The sequence below is a fragment of the Acipenser ruthenus genome, chromosome 7, assembly GCF_902713425.1.
Source record: "Acipenser ruthenus chromosome 7, fAciRut3.2 maternal haplotype, whole genome shotgun sequence".
In the NCBI taxonomy this organism is placed as follows: domain Eukaryota; kingdom Metazoa; phylum Chordata; class Actinopteri; order Acipenseriformes; family Acipenseridae; genus Acipenser; species Acipenser ruthenus.
Window position 1 is genome coordinate 51,567,621 of NC_081195.1, and position 18,357 is coordinate 51,585,977.

General features: G+C 38.1%; 2 protein-coding genes across 11 annotated transcripts in view; both read left to right on the top strand.

Annotated features, from left to right (window-relative positions):
* LOC117415650 (calcium-dependent secretion activator 2-like) overlaps positions 1-4,915 on the top strand; it is a 176,654-nt gene extending 171,739 nt beyond the window's left edge. For all 10 annotated transcript variants that reach the window (XM_059027246.1, XM_059027239.1, XM_059027242.1 and 7 more), the window contains one exon: positions 3,891-4,915. In XM_059027246.1, coding sequence (XP_058883229.1) covers positions 3,891-4,061 — 171 coding nt within the window. In that variant the 3' untranslated portion in view covers positions 4,062-4,915. The remainder of the gene's footprint in view (positions 1-3,890) is intronic.
* Positions 4,916-10,392: 5,477 nt separating this feature from the next.
* On the top strand, positions 10,393-13,472 carry LOC117414735 (fez family zinc finger protein 1). Its single transcript, XM_034024511.2, has 4 exons — positions 10,393-11,644; positions 11,744-11,878; positions 12,086-12,218; positions 12,725-13,472. The coding sequence occupies exons 1-4, from the start codon at positions 10,850-10,852 to the stop codon at positions 12,991-12,993; spliced, it is 1,332 nt and encodes a 443-aa protein (XP_033880402.1). The 5' UTR covers positions 10,393-10,849; the 3' UTR covers positions 12,994-13,472.
* The last annotated feature ends 4,885 nt before the right edge of the window (positions 13,473-18,357 follow it).

Here is an 18,357-nt window from a genome sequence, read left to right on the forward strand (position 1 = left end):
TGGTGCCGAGTGTGGTGAAACAGGCAACCCCACTAGCTTCCTTAGAAGGCGCGGGGGTGCTGGACTTGGCAGAATTCCCACCAGTGGACTCGACCATCGTGGCCCTGGTGCGAGCCCCTCCAGTAGGGGGTTTACCTAAGGACCTTGCATACCCTAACAGTCAATGCAGAGTAACAAAGGCCCATTTAAGACTATGCGGCAGAAGCGCAAGTCACACGCCTGGCCAACACGGCGGGCCTACTTACGGCTTACCTGGATGGCATACTGCAGTCGGCACCCTCCCTGAACCAGTGGCTTCAGAGCTGTGCCTAGTATCAGGCACGCTGCTCAAGATTTCCGGCTTCCAAGGAGAGGCCCTGGGCCGGAGCCTGGCAAGCCAGCTCGCAGGCAGCTTTGGCTGTCCCAAGTGAGGGTCCCTGATAGACGCGCTGATATCTCCCGGCCATACCTTCAGACCAGCGGTGGAGGAGATACTACAACGCTCCCACCAAGAACGTGAGGCGTCTCAGCAGGCAGCCACGATGCTCCCTTCCCGTGCTCCAGTGCGGGATAGGATGAGACACTGGCGTCCACCCGTGGCACATACGGTGACTCAGACGGTCCCTATCCCCACTGCCCCGCATGGCGACCTGAGGCATCGGCATCAAGCTTCCACAGCAGCTAACAGCTGGGGGAGCACCAGGTGTGGGGCCCCAATGCAACAGCGCTCCCAGAGGCAGTTCCACTCCCGCCCCAGGCAGCCCCCGCAGCAGGCTCCGCCACAGCCTTAGCAGCCCAAGCAGGGTCCCTGAAGGCTTGCGGCCTCAGAGCCACCCTTTTACAAAACACCAGCTGCAGTATTGTAGGAGGAGTTCTACTTGAGGTATTTTCTGGTGCCGAACAAGGATGGCGGCCTTTGCCCCATCCTAGACCTGAGAAACCTTAACAGGTTTTTTTTTTTTTTTTTTTTATAAATTTAGTCGTCGCCAATTATTTTTTACCCCGGTTTTCACCCGAATTTGGCATGCCCAATTATTATCTGTATCCCCGGCTCACCGCTCGCAACCCCCCCGCCGACTCGGGAAACGGAGGCTGGAACACGCGTCCTCCGAAACGTGCTCCTTCCAAGCCGTCATTTTTCGCACTGCAGATCCACAGCAATGCCACCAGACCTATAGTGCCGGAGGACAACACAGATCTGGCGGCTCCGCTGCAGAGCCACAGGCGCCCTATCGGCCACAGGGGTCGCTGATGCGCGGTGAGCCGTGGATTCCCCTGCCGACCTAAGCCCTCCCTACCCGGGCAGCGCTCAGCCAATTGTGCGCCGCCCCCTAGGAACTCTCGGTCATGGTCAGCTGTGACATAGCCTGGATTCGAACTTGCGATCTCCAGGCTATAGGGCACATCCTGCGAGGAGCGCCTTTACTGGATGCGCCACTCGGGAGCCCCCTTAACAGGTTCTTGAGGGAGAGGAGGTTCCAGATGGTCACACACCGTTACATTCTGTCCTTCCGGGTGACTGGTTTACCACCGTGGATTTAAACAAAGTGGGACCGTCTGTCTCCTTTAGGGCTCTCAGACGCGGTCGTAGGTACATTCAATAATGCTAGGGCCCCCTCCACAAGGTCGTTGTACGCAGATATTTTCAAGATTGGTGTCTGACCTGGGGTCATGACCCTATGTCTTGCCCTATAGCAACTATTCTACAATTCCTGCAAGAACTGCTGGAAGTGGGAAAATCCCCTTCTTCGCTGAAAGTGTACCTCTGCATGCCATGTCCCTGTTGACTCAGTGTCCCCAGGCGCTCATTTCCTGGCGACCCGTTTTCTGAAGTGGAGTCTAGATCATGTACTGGAGGCTCTCACTAAGGCCCCAATTGAGCCTATACATTCCATTGAGTTGAAACACCTCTCTATGAAGACAGCCTTTTTGTTAGTCATCACCTCCGCCAAGCGGGTCAGCAAGCTACAGGCTCTGTCTATGCACAGCTCCTGTATGCACATCTGGGATGACAGAAACAGGGTATTGTTACGTACGAACCCCGCATTCCTCCCTAAGGTGGTTACGGCTTTCCACTAAAATCAGTAAGTGGAGCTAGAGGCTTTCCATCACCCTCCATTTTCTTCGGAGGAGGATCAAAGACTAAACTCCCTCTGCCCGGTTCGGACATTTAGATGTTATGTTTACAGGACGAGAGCTCTGCGTCAGTCTGACTAACTCTTCATCTGCTGTGGTGTAAGGACCCTGGGTCAAGCCCTGTCAAAGCAGCGTCTGTCTCACTGGATTGTGGACACAGTTTCGACTGCATATACTAATGCCGGCCTACCCCCACCTGGGCGGGTTGCCGCACACTCTACCAGAGGAGTGGCTACATCATGAGCCCTCTTTAGAGGAGCTTCACTATCTGACATATGTACTTCGGCTAGCTGGGCTACCCTGCATACTTTCACCAGGTTCTACCGACTTAATGTGGTAGATCCCTCTATTCCTTCATTAGGCACAAGGGTCCTTGAGGTTGCACGCTTGCACCGCTAACCATGGTTTTGCGGTCCCGAGACGTCCCTGGTCTGCTGTCTCTGCTTACGCTCCCTCGCGACGGCTTTGGTATACTTTCCCAAAAGTATTGTTGGTGGTCGTCTTTGAATTGAAAGGGAACGTTAGGTTATGGATTTAACCCTGGTTCCCTGAAAGAGAAGACTACCACCAACCTGCGAGGTTGCATCGGTCACCTTCGTGGGTTCGATGCAAAAGAGGAAGTGAGCTCCATGGAGTGATTATTTGTTCCCTCGGAAGGCAGGACCGAGGACGTCACTCTCCGGTGGGGCCTATCGAGAGCTCCGATATAAAATGCTCAGTGAATACCTGACCTGTGGCAGGCATATCCCAAAAGTATTGTTGGTGGTCGTCTTCTCTTTCAGGGAACCAGGGTTACATCCGTAACCTAACATTTTTACTACTTTTAGTATTACTATATAAACTTGTTTTGCATATAGTAAAATTTATGTGATATAACAATTGCACAGCATGTTCTGCGTTCATAGAACCTTTGCTTTTATCACTATGGTAAGTCCAAAGCATGAAAGACTCCAAACCTTGTGTGTTTACCAGACTTACATTTACACATTCCTGTTCCACTGAACACAAGTCTGGCACGGTGTCATTCAAATCACCACACCTGCTCTTTTGTTCCTTTCTAACTAGGTGCTGCAGATTTTGAAGGCATGCTTTTCAATTGTTAACTCTGCTGTAGGATGACTAATCAGCTGTTGCTAAGGTGGCAAAACAAGTATCCACAGAAGTGCTAGTAATCCTGTCATTGGATAGCATCTCAAAGTGCCTTCCTGTTGAAGTGCACTGTTATACAGTTAAACATTCATTAATGGCGCACTGACAATATTAATAGTTCAAGTGTGTCTCAACTTTCCTTTTGAATCATAAGTCGCTCTTAAAGAAAAAAAAAAATAGAAGTGATCTATAAAATTATTGCAGTTAAAAAAAAATTGTGTGTGACTTTTTGTCATTCTCTCAGTAAAACACCAAAATGGGTGTAACTATACCTTGTTTTGTAACAAATGAAATATGCAAAACCTGTTGAGAAGTCTGTATTGCCACATCAGGTGCCTGGTGACATCTCAATGGAATTACAACATGATTATGTACAATTGAGTGTTTATTATTGTTATTATTATTATTGGAAAGAGTGATTTGAGATTGAAATTAGAGGCAGCAAACCACAACCTGTCCACTAAATTATTGACTAGACTCAACACTGCTTCATCTCACCACCTGTAAAACTGTGTACAAAGAAAATATTGAATTTCAGTTGGGCTATCTATGCTAGACCAATGATTTCTAAAATATTGCAACTATTAATTATTAAACTATTGTATTTTTTGTCTTCTCTGGTGTAGAAATCATACCGTGATTTCAGGTTGCAGAGCGTGTTAGAAGGAACCTTGAACAACAAAACCTATGAAACCGTTTACAACCGCCTTACTGTCGAGGAGGCCACCGTCTCAGTGACTAATGGGAGTGACCTTCAGGGGATATCAATGAGAGACAGTGATGAAGAAGAGGGGTGAAAGAAAGAGTTGAACAGTCAATGATCAATCAGTTTTATTCAGTGTTACAGCAGCAGAAACATTCACATTTGCTTTGTTCCACTGTGTACTTCTGTTACAGAATTGATGCCAGTCATTTTTCTACATAATATTTAATAAGTGAGACGCTATGCCAAGGATGTGTAAGAGTAGATTTTAATTTACAAAAATAAAATTAAGAATACTGTTATGGTAATTTAATGTTTACATGTTTTTAATTTTGAGTTTTTAAAGTTGAACAAATTTCAAATCTGTACAATGGTGAAACTCAGTTTGCAATGTATCCTGTAAATTAAAACCATTTTATTTTATATATTAGGTTATGGTAACAATTAACTGGAAATGTGTGAAATAAACATATATAATTTGAGTTAAAAACTGTCACTGCAGTTGTGATAAACATGTTGTCTTTGTGCCAAGATCTGATCTTACAACATTTACGCTTACTTTAATATTCATGCTGGTATTCTCTCTCGGGGGCCAAAGGACCAAAGCATTATGCTCATCATTGTTATGGTATGTCATTTGTTGTATGTTTTTGTGCTTCTAATTGGTGACAAAACTGACATGATGGAGACAAACAATCATGTCAAGCAATCGATTCATAAATTATTAAGGTGACTAGTGCCTAACATTCAGTGAATTTTCTTTTAAAGATTAATGAGGTCTAATATCGTAAGATACCAAGTACGCTTCAGTAAGATCATATCAGTTATGTTTATTACAAAACCACTGTATAACTACCTGCCATTAAGAATGCATATTTGTATTTGTCATTTCTACACCTGCTTTCATCCAGGTGTCTTCTGAGTGTTAGAATAAAGTGTTTTCATGAAGTCTGGCTGTTTATGGTTTATTACAGATCTTCTAATGCAGATGCACACAGTACCTCCATAAAAATTGGCATGCTGACCATATAGGATTCTTACATATAAATATGTCTACATTACATAATTCACAATTTAAAACATGCAGCCTGGCTTTTGAAACTAATAAGGAAGTTGATTTTGACAGTATTTGGGAAAGAACTAACACATTCTGCCTGTACTTACAGAATTATTAACAGAAATATGTTTTTCTAAACCAGTAATTCATATTGCAGTCCTACCACCATGCCAAAAAAATAATTATATATTTTTGTATTTAATAAAAATAAAAAAATAAAACGTGTAAAAAACTCAAATCTAAATATTTTATTATAATATGTTTATTTGATTTTACAGTGCAAGCAACAATGGCAATGTTTGAATTTGTACCTACATTCACTTTTGTAAAATCATGGTTTGTTTGGTTGTTCTGTACTGGTAATAGCCTAAATGACATACAGATAGTGCCCATTTGAAATATGGTTTTATTTGTTCAGGTGTATTTATCGGTTTATCAATTGTATGAGGCTGATTTCTTAAGTCGTTGTACGTTAAAGTAGACAAAACAGACAAAATCCCTATTGAAATTAATGGTATGATATCTTCTAATCTAGAACCTGTTTTATGGAATCTGGCGTGATTTGTAAATCTTTTCTCTGTAAAACCAATCTGTCACGTCAAGTGATTTTCTTTTCTAAATCTATGATCAAGTATATTCTTGTTTACATACTGGGGAGTAAAATTACAATTATAAACCTAGAATTACAGTGTATACCTGGATTGTACTTCTACTGTATATAAATATGTATTTATTTATTACCTTATTTTATACTTATTTTATATCTATAAATACAGGCATTTGCTGTTCTACGTTGACGAGACGATATATTATTATAAAATGTAAAATAAATGTAGCCTATTCACAGCAACAAGAAGGGCTTGTACAGGCCTACTTCTCTATGTGCTTCTAAGTATGTAAATATGTGATACGTGATTCTAGGTACAAAATATGTATGTCTGCAAAGAAATGACCTTGAGGCCGACTGCAGGCTGTAACTAACCTAGACTGCATGGAGTTACAGTATTTATTTATTTATTTATTTATTTATTTATTTAAATGCATTTAACATAGTTTATGTTGAATGTTTGTTTTCTATACTATTAAGATTTGCGCGAAAAAAGAGCACGAATAAAGAATGACATTTTTTGCTGCACTTCAATCAAACAATGGCTGGAGATGAAAATATAGCCTGTAGGAACGTTCCAATCAAATAAATAAATCTAGAAACACTACAAATTAATATGTCAGCTAAATGTCTTTATAGGAAATATTTTTCATACAAAGTCTACAAACTAAAATATTGTAGCGATCTCGGTTAACGCAGGCAGGCGCACCACCCAGGGCGAGGCAATCCACACACAGGCGGAGGGCGGCCGCAAACCCGGGACCTCTCGTACTAAAGCAGGGATTCTCAAACTCTGCCCCGGGGACCCCCTGTGTCTGCTGGTTTTCATGTCTTCGCCCGCTTTTTTTATGTTATAAATAAAGCACATAATTCTATGGGGATTAAAAACATGACAGTTTTCCTAAATATTCCTACTCACTGAAAGGCTTAATAATTCAGGCCTGTATGGTCACCTGAGAAATCCAAATTATGTTATTGTTGAGAGAGAGAGAGAGAGAGAGAGAGAGAGAGAGAGAGAGAGAGAGAGAGAGAGAGAGAGAGAGAGAGAGAGAGAGAGAGAGAGAGAGAGAGAGAGAGAGAGAGAGAGAGAGAGAGAGAGAGAGAGTCACGTTCAATAAATATACCACTCCACAGGCAATTGAAGTCAATGGGATCAAGCTGGAAGAAGTCAATAACTATACTTAGGACAGTTAGTTTCGGCAATGTGCGAAATTAACAGAAGAGCAAAAATGGGCTGGAGTGCCTTTCAAAGATTAAGCATGGTTCTGAAACTACCCTTATGACTCACCGCCATATATATAAACACCTTAGTCTATGACGGGCACTTCACTTTGGTAATGTATTCGTCCATTAATTCGATCTTCAGTCCTGTAGTCCCTGAAGTGATCTATGACTTATTTTTTTCCCCTTTTTATTTATATTCTTCCATTATCAATAACTAGGGCCGGGATTCTTAAGATTTTGGAGTAGCAAATCCCTGACTATGCATTGTACCATTTAGATTCAGCTGTGAACTTTTAAAAAAAGTTTCAATCTTATTTATATTTTGCAGGAAATCTCAAGTCGGTCAGACATACATAGTTGGCTTTTCATAAATTCATTTAATTTTTGTTTCAGTGTCATTGACAAAATGTGTTAGATTCAAACTGACGATTAAATAAGTAATGGGTAATATGATTCATCTGGTTTAGGAGAGCGTCACGGACATGTGTAAATAAGTACGACACTCATTCATTTCAAACCCAACGATTTACAGAATACAAAAAATAGCCTACTTTACATGATCTACACAATTAATATCTAGGCCGACAAGCCTGCTGTTGCATTATGTATTTGTGATACATTTGTTCACAGTTGTTTATAAATAATCTATTAAAAAAGCCAACACTTTATACAAATGTGTGTGTGTGTGTGTGTATATATATATATATATATATATATATATATATATATATATATATATATATATATATATATATATATATATATATATATATATATCTTTTGAAATATTACAAATGGCCATTTACCGACACGTGTGTTTATTTTATTTTTTTAACAAATAGTTATATAGAAATTACAGGGCATTATATCGATCTACTTATTTAAAACCATGAAATAGGCATTTTAAAGGAAGCATTAATTATTAGTTCAATTAAGGATAAAGTTAAGTAATTGAGAGCTCGGTTGGAATGAAAACCGTGGATTCAACAGTGGTTTACATCTCCATATAATCGCCTTTGATCTTCAAGCAAAATAATCTTTGGTTTAGAAAAACACATTAAGTTTTCAAGATTTAGATCCACGTACCGTTTGTGGCTCAGAGCCTTCATTAGTAATAAGCACTTTCCTTTTCCAGTGCACTTGACAAATGCACTTCAATTAAAAGTCTGCTAAACAAAATACGTTACTTATTTGTCCTTAATACTTTATAGGCCTTTTTACATTTTGCCTATGGGAATCTCAGTTTCAGCCCGTAAATGAACTGCAGTTTTAGGGGGAAAAAAATAATAACAGATATATTAGGCCTATTGTTGAACGCAAAAAATGAATAACTATGTAACGCAATCTAGAAACAGAAACGTGCACTATTTCAGTTAAAAACCTTTAAAACTTGACATTTCATAGCATGACATCTGTATAGATTTACGTATCAGGGCAGAGCAATTAGAAACGATCTTCCTAAACGACTATTTTTAGTTGTTTGTGATAGAAAATAATTTAACCGCGATACAATAAAATACACAAAACAATCCCTAATTCCTAAAAACGATTAAGAGCCCGCAGTAATAATGAAGCTAACAAACTGTCCAGAATAGCGGGGCAGTAGGTGAATTTCATATAAAACGCTGCAATTATAGTCTTATGAGACCCCATCTGTTACTGTTCCCTCCCCCACAGACTGAAGGTTTCCCCATCTACAGTTAAACAACATGAAAAATGGTCAGTTGGGGGAAAATATAGTGCTCTACAAACACATGACGAGAATAAAGGTGATTTAAAGTATGTGAGCATGCTAATCAGTTGTACACATAATTTTGCTTCATTGTGTCTGCGTAGCACTGCATTTTTCATTAAATTAACTATTACAACTGTCAAACATAATATCGCAATTTCAAACACCACCGAGAATTACTTCAATGTTGGTAATAAAATCAATCACTAGCCTATGTTGCTTGTTGAAAGCATAATGGTGCGGACATTCAGGATCTTGGTATCAGGATTTGATATTATTTTTAAAGGAAATGTTTCAAATGGGGTAGGGTTTCATGTAAAATATTTATTCATAACAGAAATAAATAAACGTGTTGTCGGGCAAACAGAATAGGATGTGACGTTATCTAGATACGGTAATGCTTTAAGGAGGTAAAACATAAACCCAGTAAATTCACACAATGTTATGAATATATATATATATATATATATATATATATATATATATATATATATATATATATATATATATATATATATATATATAGGCGGCATTTCAGCAGTTATCGGCTATTTCTTAGATCAATATAAAGATAAACCCAATCACAATACAGTTACTGTAACTTCTAGAACCAAGCTTTACTGTATTTTTCCATTTGTATTTATTCGGTCTTTACCTGAAAATGACTGCTCGTTCCACGTCGATTTTGGCAAAATCTTCGTTTTATTTGCAATGCAAATAACTTTGAAAACACTCGAGAATACTGTCCACATTTTCTTGGATAACTACCCCTTCCCTCTTATTATTAGCAGTCTGCTCTGGCTGTTGAAGGTGTATCTTTAAGCCATAGTTTCCGCTGGGTCCAAATAACCGCAACACCTTGTCATTCCCCTTGACAGTATATTTAGCAAAACCTTTGTGTCTCTATGACATTTTCAGACCGTTGAATGTATCGTCCGGCAAGTTACAGTTGTTCTGGAGTCAGTCTTTCTATCGAACTGCATTGTATTACGTTTTCGTAGCAGTACTTGAATCAAACATTTGGATATATTTTGTTAAAATCTTTTTCACTGAATTATGCTAACGACTCCCGGCAAAAATATGAATGTGACATGCTCCTAATTTTGGCCAACAAGTTTAAACTTGCCATGTTACTATCTATTCGTGTATTCATTCCATTCTTGAAATCCCAATTTACCAAGTCTTAAAAGTAAATTTTTGGTGGAATTCAATAGGCTACTATTAATATGAATGATTGATCTGATGTGAGAAATTGAACTCTAATATGAATCCTCCAATTAAATAAACATTTAAGCTGGTTTATAAAACAAAATCAAAGAAAACTTTCATATAATAAATAGAAAATACGGTACATAAAAGACACAAAATATTTTCCCCCAATAGGCTTAATAGGGCCCCCAAGTCAACAACAACAACAATAATAATAATAATAATAATAATAATAATAATAATAATAATAATATAAACATTAATTTATTAAAATTAAGGTGATCATTTTAATGCATGACTAAAAACACTCTTCCAACATTTCTAATATAATCGCATTCGCAATGTTAATATTACATAGTTGTTTTTTTAATGTCATTGCTTACTAATTAAATTGTATTTTAATGAAGTAGACGTAGACTCATTATCAGTCATTTACATAGTCATATAACTGTATCCAATAGACTGAAGATCGGAGAACAGTTTTGTACAGATCTAGTCATAAATTCGACTTGAAATATCTTGACATAGAAAGTACTAAATGGTGAAAAAAAACGTTAACTGACATTAACCTTCACAGACATCCTCCCTTTTTTTGTCACCTCGTTCTATGATTTCTGATGTCATTTAAAGCCTAGGGGAGAAATGATCTCAGATTTGCTGAAGGGTTTAAGCTAAACATGAAGATTACAAATAAAGACTGAGCACCTCCTTCCGTGGGCGGGTGAGTTTCAGTCACCAATAACAGCAGTAGGGAAGTGGGGAAAAAAAGTTTCTCTTTGACTAATAGAAGTGAATTGAGCAATTATCTAGTTTACCTTCTCCTCTTGGAAAGTAACGATTGTCGATATATTTGCTGCGTTATTGACACAACACGTTTTATTGTTTCAGTCTTAGAAATAAGTAAGGATTGTCCGGAGTCAACGCTTCGCCAAGTGACCTGATGTGCTGACATCCACCCAGGTTGCCACAAATGATGTGCTTTCTTGCAGGTCAGTGAATTAAGAAGAGGCGTCTACAAAGGAGACACACCAACCAAGAAGTGGATTTAAAGACATGGACAGTGTTCTCCACAATACGACACCGTCAATCTTAGGTTCACCTTCAGCGCGAGAACATTTATCAGCTGGATACAACATGATCAGCACTTCGAAACCTCTTGCTTTCTCTATTGAAAGGATTATGGCAAGGACACCAGAACCGAAGTCGATGCCACTTCCGAACTTATTTCAAACACCCACGACCAAGACAGACCCAAAGCAAGCTCTTCATGTGAACTCCACCACACTTCCTTGCATGATACCGTTTGTTCCATTGGCATATGAAGCTGCGCACAGATTTAGCATCACTGGATCAGAACCAACAAAGCACCATTTAGATACGTCTTCTTATAATTCCAACGATTTGTTAAGTATTGGCTTAAATTATAAAACTGAATTGTCAAGTGTAACCCCCCCAATTGGACAGTATAAGCTTTTTAGACCACGGGTGGTAAACCAGTCTTCGTTTCAGACCATGGGAACTTTGTGCTATCTTAATTGTGGAGACAGCCCATGCCCCCCTCCTGCAAGTATTCTTAACATCCATCCAGTGGCTTCCTATCTCCTGAACTCCCCACTTAGCCCACATCAGAAAACATTTCTTTCGGAGAAAAGCAAACTTCTTGTTCCTTCAGTGGAACGACACCCGTCTGGGGTTGCCTTTAAAGACTTGTCTCAATCCCAACTCCAGCACTATATGAAAGAGAGTGCACAGATTCTGTCTGAAAAACTGTTTAAAAACGCCTCCAAACTTAGCAACGGATCCCCAAATAATAAACCCAAGGTGTTTACTTGTGAAGTTTGTGGAAAGGCAAGTATTTGTAATTGAACACTATTTATTGTAATATATGTAATATAGAATAACACAATAAACTGGTTTTCATTTCTGCCTTTTTTTTTCTAATTGCAGGTATTTAATGCACATTACAATTTAACCCGTCATATGCCAGTACACACCGGAGCCAGACCGTTTGTTTGTAAAGTCTGTGGGAAAGGCTTCCGACAGGCAAGCACTCTCTGTCGACACAAGATCATCCATACACAGGTAAAAAAAAAATGCTGTTTATGCATGCAGAGACTACCAAATATACATGTTTCCGTATGGAAGTTCTGCTGACACTTCAGCCATGCCGAGTTTTTAAATTGTATGGTGGTCTAAAGTGTGTGTGAACGTATTATCCTAATTTGTGTTGTGAGAAGAATGTTTTACTATTTTTCTCTATGCAGTACTAACCTGCCTTATTTCCAATAGGAAAAACCCCACAAGTGTAACCAGTGTGGGAAAGCGTTTAACCGAAGCTCAACTCTGAACACTCACACAAGAATCCATGCGGGATATAAACCATTTATATGTGAATTCTGCGGCAAAGGATTTCACCAAAAAGGTGAGAAATATGTGCTTGATAATTTAAATGGAACTCAATAAAATACTTGCGCAATGAACTGAATACTGTGTTGTATAAGCATGAGCACGTTTTAACTTATAACATTTTAAAATAGAACCATGTTTTATTTAGGTAAAAAAAAGAAAGAAAAAAAAAAACCGTAGGCTATAGGTGTTTAAGTTAGAGCTATATATAATTGACTATTATGTGGACAAAAGTTATTCTTTTAAAATATTGTAAAGTTCAATGGCTTATTTGATCTATCTATCTATCTATCTATCTAATATTTTTATTTTATTTTGAATATATCTCGATTGACAGTTTTTCCTATGATTTAAGATTTCCTCATATTTGTAGGAAATTGAACATTATCATTGCTGCTGAAAATGTTAGTGACTTTTTTCCTGCAACGTGCAAACTGCAAAGGTATACTTAATGTATATAGAATATAAATGAGCATGAATAAGTTGTGCTTACTTTGTGTGTTCTTGTGCTTAAATTTATAGGCAACTACAAAAACCACAAACTGACACACAGCGGGGAAAAGCAGTTCAAGTGCAATATCTGTAACAAGGCTTTCCATCAAGTTTACAACCTGACTTTCCATATGCACACCCACAACGACAAAAAACCCTTCACCTGTCCAACCTGTGGGAAAGGATTCTGTCGGAACTTTGATTTAAAGAAACACATCAGGAAGCTGCATGACAGCTGCCCTGTAGTTCAGTCCACTTATACGGACAATCTGAATGGAGAACAGCACCAAAGTCAATAAAATATCCACAGATTCGCGGAAAATATCCTGTACGCTATAGTGTGCACCTAGCCGATTTCAAGATTCACCTTTGCATGCAACATTTTGGTTTGTGTGAGCTATGCTTTTTCTTCACTAAAGACTACTTGGTTAAAGAAAACAAACAAACAAGCAAAAACAAAACAAAACAAAAAACTTACGAACCCTTCACGAAATAATTTGATTATTTTTCCGTCTCAGGTTTAAGGATGTAAAAAGCCTCGTCATATTTATTTGAATTTATTTGTATCTTTATGGAACTATTTAGGAATATTTTAATGTATAAATATATTTACTGTTGTGGTGACACTGATATGTTATAAATGCTTGATTGTTGTTTATTTTTTGTTTATATTCATTTTATTTTTTTATAAATATATATGCAATGTATCTGCGGGAAAAAATGCGTATCAGTCTATTCTGACAAAAAATGTTTTTGGTGAAAATAAAACTTGGTATTAAGCTTAGAATGTCTCTGATACTCATTTTGAAATATTGTTAAACTAAGATAGCAATTTGTTTATATATATATATATATATATATATATATATATATATATATATATATATATATATATATATATATATATATATGTGTGTGTGTGTGTGTGTGTGTGTGTGTGTTTTAATATGATCCATTAATTTCTAATTTAAATACAATTTTTTAAAAAATAGTCTTTGCATCTGAGACTGTAGTCGCACATTATAAGTTTATTGTAACAACATTACCGAGACGTTCTTTTTGATTGCAAATATCTTTATTTAAATCAGTAAAAAAATAATGAAAAAATTGCATTATATAATTGCATGTTTATATATCATATTTTACTTTTTACGGTTATTTTAGCATATAATAGTCTTACACATTAACGTTTGCAATGAATTCAGAATTCTGACAAACGTACAAAGGGGTAAAACTGCAAAATGTTATTGCATACATGGGGAATATCTATAGAAGGGATAATCAATTCCTTACAATTCCATTCTTCTTCTTCTTCCTCCTCCTCCTCCTCCTCCTCCTCCTCCTACTACTACTACTAATAATAATGACCAGAACAATAGCCAAACAAAAAGCACATGTGCCTATATCGCTGCAAAGTGATTTTTATTTGTATTCTTATCTTTAAGCACATCCTTTTATTTTTTAAATATAACTTTCTAATTTTTATATTAGTGAGCAGGAGACAGTCGATAGGAGGGCTCATTTTAAATTGGAATAAAATCCGTACTGCACACTGATTTAACTTCATTGAAGAGTTGCTCTAACAAACTGCACATGATCCACCAGGACCAACTGAGACCGAATTAAGACCAGAGTCTCCATACGAGGGCCATATTCACAAAGCTTTAATTCGTGATTACACTGTTGTGTTCTGATTAATTAATAAAGTTTTCAGAAAACTGTTGTAGACCGGTGTTAAAAAGCCAAACACAAGACATAAACAGCAGAATAATGTGTAAACATATTGTCCAATAATTATATAATTATTTTCAGAATTTAGGTCAATTCGATTGATAACATGCGTTTGCTCTTACAAATCTTCTACATTCAAACATGTTCGCCTTTCTTGCACTGGACGCCCGTGAAAAAGAAAAGGTCTCCATCTTGTGGCAACTTTGTGTAACACGGGTATTCCATACCCGTGGAGTATAGTTTTTAAGGATATTAATATTCCAAATGTATTATTATTATTATATTTATTTCTTAGCAGACGACCTTATCCAGGGCGACATACAATTGTTACAAGATATCACATTATTTTTACATACAATTACCCATTTATACAGGGGTTTTTACTGGAGCAATCTAGGTAAAGTACTTTGCTCAAGGGTATAGCAGCAGTGTCCCCCACCTGGGATTGAACCCACGACCATCCGGTCAAGAGTCCAGAGTCCTAACCACTACTCCACACTGCTGCTATACGGTAATATCAACATTATTTAAATGTCATTTCATTTACGATCGTCCTTAACGTTATTTTTGTAAGCCAACAGGTAGCAGTTTCGTGTACATTAAAAGCACTTAGTTGCAGAACAATGTTCAGCTGTACAAGTAGGTTTGCAATCACTCAGGAAAGTATTCATTTAGTGCTAACCAGTCCTCACATCAGAAAAATAAAGGAACAAGACAGAAACAGATTCAGCTTGCACTGAATACAGAATACAGCTTTCGGTTTTAAGTGAGTATGCAAAACAATTTGTGTATTATTATATTTCATAAAGCCTGTTTATGGTAGAATAAAATATATATACATGTATACCATTTTAGGTGACACAGAAGTTAATTAAAATGAGTGTATTAAATATTATACACGAAAAACTGGTGTTCATTATACAATGTCCATTTTACCCGTAGAAGATCAATTCATGGTTCGCCAGTGACAGATGCAGTCAGTTTTTTGTAAACATCTGAAAAGGTAAGAACATTATTTAATGAATTAAAAAATAAAATTGCATTAAGTTTACATTTTTTTGCCTAATATATAACATTTTGATCTGCTACAGGCAGTTCACGGTCACCAGTTCAAATCCCACCTCTACCACTGACTGACTCACTGTGTGACCCTGAGCAAGTCACTTAACCTCCTTGTGCTCCATTCTGCCGATGAGATAATGCACAGTTCACAGCCTACTTCTGTAAAGCGCTTTGTGATGGTGGTCCACTGTGAAAGGCGCTATATATAAATATAAAGATATTTTATATATTATTTTTATTTTTTTATAAAACATTAGAAAAAAAATCATTATATTGTGGCTCTTATGGGACACTGTTGTCTGCTAGTTCACGTTGCTACGGTAAACAGACTGTAGGTGGCATTGTTGCCTGTTACTAGTGTTGTCGCTGTTTTCGTTGTTCGGCTACATTTTGTATTCTGGTTATTTATGCTACAATTGTACTCTGCGGGATATTTAAGTAGCATGCTAATTGTTAATATATTTCTGAGAACTAATCCCCGCCCCCCCCCCTCCCCCCCCATACACACACACTTTGACCTTGGCCCCCCCCCCCACTTTTACAAAGGTTCCAGCACCCTTGTATTAGATTATTTGGTTAAGTAAGATTACTAATATGTAATATGGCGAAGGGGATTGCTCAAAAAACTTCTTTCAAGAATTAGGTCAATACAGATATGTTTTAATCTGATTTAATTTATTTTAGTATTGTACCTCACAAATTCATATTGTTTTTAATAAATACTGCAACACCCACAATCATTGCCCCTTGTCAGTAAATTGGAAAGGGATTAACCACACGACTCCTTGAAAATTGCTCTGGAGGGAAATAAAGTAAGTAAAAGAAGAAAGCCTAAAGTGGAAAACTGCAGGGATTAGTGTTCATGGGCTTCTGTTGTCAAAGATGTTTCAGTAGGGGGCTCCCCGAGTGGCACATCCGGCAAAGGCACTCCACGTGGAGTGCAGGATGTGCCCTATAGCCTGGAGGTCACCAGTTCAAGTCCAGGCTATTCCACTGCCGACTGTGGATGGGAGTTCCCAGGGGGCAGCGCCCGGGTGGGGAGGGATTAGGTCGGCCAGGATGTCCTTGGCTCACTGCATACCAGCGACCCCTGTAGCCTAGCCTGGCCAGGCGCTTGTGGGCCTGCCTGTAAGCTGCCCAGAGCTGTGTGGTCCTCTGACGCCGTTGCGCTGAGGTAGCTGCATGGCAGGCCTGCAGAGTGAAAAGAAGCAGATGGCTGACAGCACACGTTTCGGAGGACACATGTGTCCGTCTTCGTCTCTCCCAAGTCACCGCAGGAGTGACAGTGTTGAGCCGGGTTGAAATAAAAAAAAATTGTGCTTTCCAAATTGGGGAGAAAATGAGAAAAAATAATTGTTGATTCCAAATTTTTAAAAAATTCAGTAAAGGCTGTATAGATTTATAGAAGTTCAAATATATTTACAGTATTTTTTGTAGAGGTCATTGGTACATGTATGTAATATTATTAAAGATGCATGTAATTTACAAATATATTTAAACAGAGGAGAATAATAACACACAATAATAATTGCAAGAGTGTGTGGAAGGTCTAATATACAGTACACATAATACCTGTTAAGCCTTTGAATCCAGGTGTTGTTCCTGAACACCACCATTTTTACCAGAATTTTTGTTCTCACAAAATGCATCTTAGTGAACAAGCAATAGTAAATAAAATAGTAACTACAAAACAGTGAGGGGAACAGTTATATGTCCTATGTGTTTAGGTCTGTCGTTTCATTAATAGTTGTAAATCTGTTTCTCTTATTATTTTGTGATGTCTGTTAAATATGTACAGTACTTGGAAGTGTTTCTGACACAAAAAGCTCTTCAAAAATAACATGCTGTTGCTGTTGTCCTGTTACGTCAGCTTGGGACATTTAACTGCACAAGTCGAACCTTGCCAGGTTAGACCCACTCTTCCCATAAATCAAGTTTGAAGATCATTTGTGTCAGACATTTTTTTTTTGCAAAGCACCAAGTTTTTTGAAGGGGACAACGTCACAATATTTTGAAGCTGAAGGTTGAAACGCTGGCCCTTCAAACACACCCCTTGGACTTGTAACACATTACAGACCTTTTTCTCAGTTTGTATTGTTAATTATTCCATAAATCATACCTGTCACCCATTTCCATGTTTATGTATGTGCAATTTTGATAGAAATAGTAACATGCATGGACTTTGAAGACACTGCTGAGGCAAAACAAACAGTAAGGTAAGCAATCTGAGAACTTTCTTTAACCTAGCACACTACCATATATTGTTTTTTTTAATGAAAATACATGTTTACTATAAGATGTGTTTCTTTCAAATCGAAACACATCGCTAGTAAAAGTGCATGACGGGTGAGAATTATGGATTATTGTTTTTCGTAACTTTAAGCCTACACATTTTTAGCTCCAAATTCTGGTGTTGTGGCTACGCATACCTTTGTTACATAACTGTAACCTTTCCTCCTTTGTGTTACATAACTGTACTGTAGATAGTAATAAGACATTGTGACTATGAGGGGGATGCTTGTCACTGGCTTCTCGGCGCATGCAAATCTCTGATGGAGCAACTCGGACATTCCAGGGGTACCGTGTTGTCAGTCATTTGCTTGAACAGGGGGCTTGGCCAGGGTTGGCTGACCATCAATTCCTGATTGGCTGAGGGGTGGGCTCTGAGGAGCATCCGACCAAACAAAAAGATGGTGCGCTACACACCCGAGTTGCTTGAAGTAATGGTGCAGGATTACTCTCGGAGAGAGAGAGAGAGAAACAAACAGCCAGCTAAACAGCACTCAAAGAGGTAGCCCTTTGTGCCAGAGTAGGGTTAGTTTAGGGGGAAGTTTAGTTTGGCCACCTTTATTTTATAGCTTTGTTTTAAA

Excerpts from the sequence above, each read along its gene's own strand:
- LOC117414735 (XM_034024511.2), top strand. The coding sequence starts at position 10,850 with ATGGACAGTGTTCTCCACAATACGACACCGTCAATCTTAGGTTCACCT. Across the intron at positions 11,645-11,743 it reads CTTGTGAAGTTTGTGGAAAG|GTATTTAATGCACATTACAA; the intron begins GCAAGTATTTGT and ends TTCTAATTGCAG. Across the intron at positions 12,219-12,724 it reads CAAAGGATTTCACCAAAAAG|GCAACTACAAAAACCACAAA; the intron begins GTGAGAAATATG and ends TTAAATTTATAG.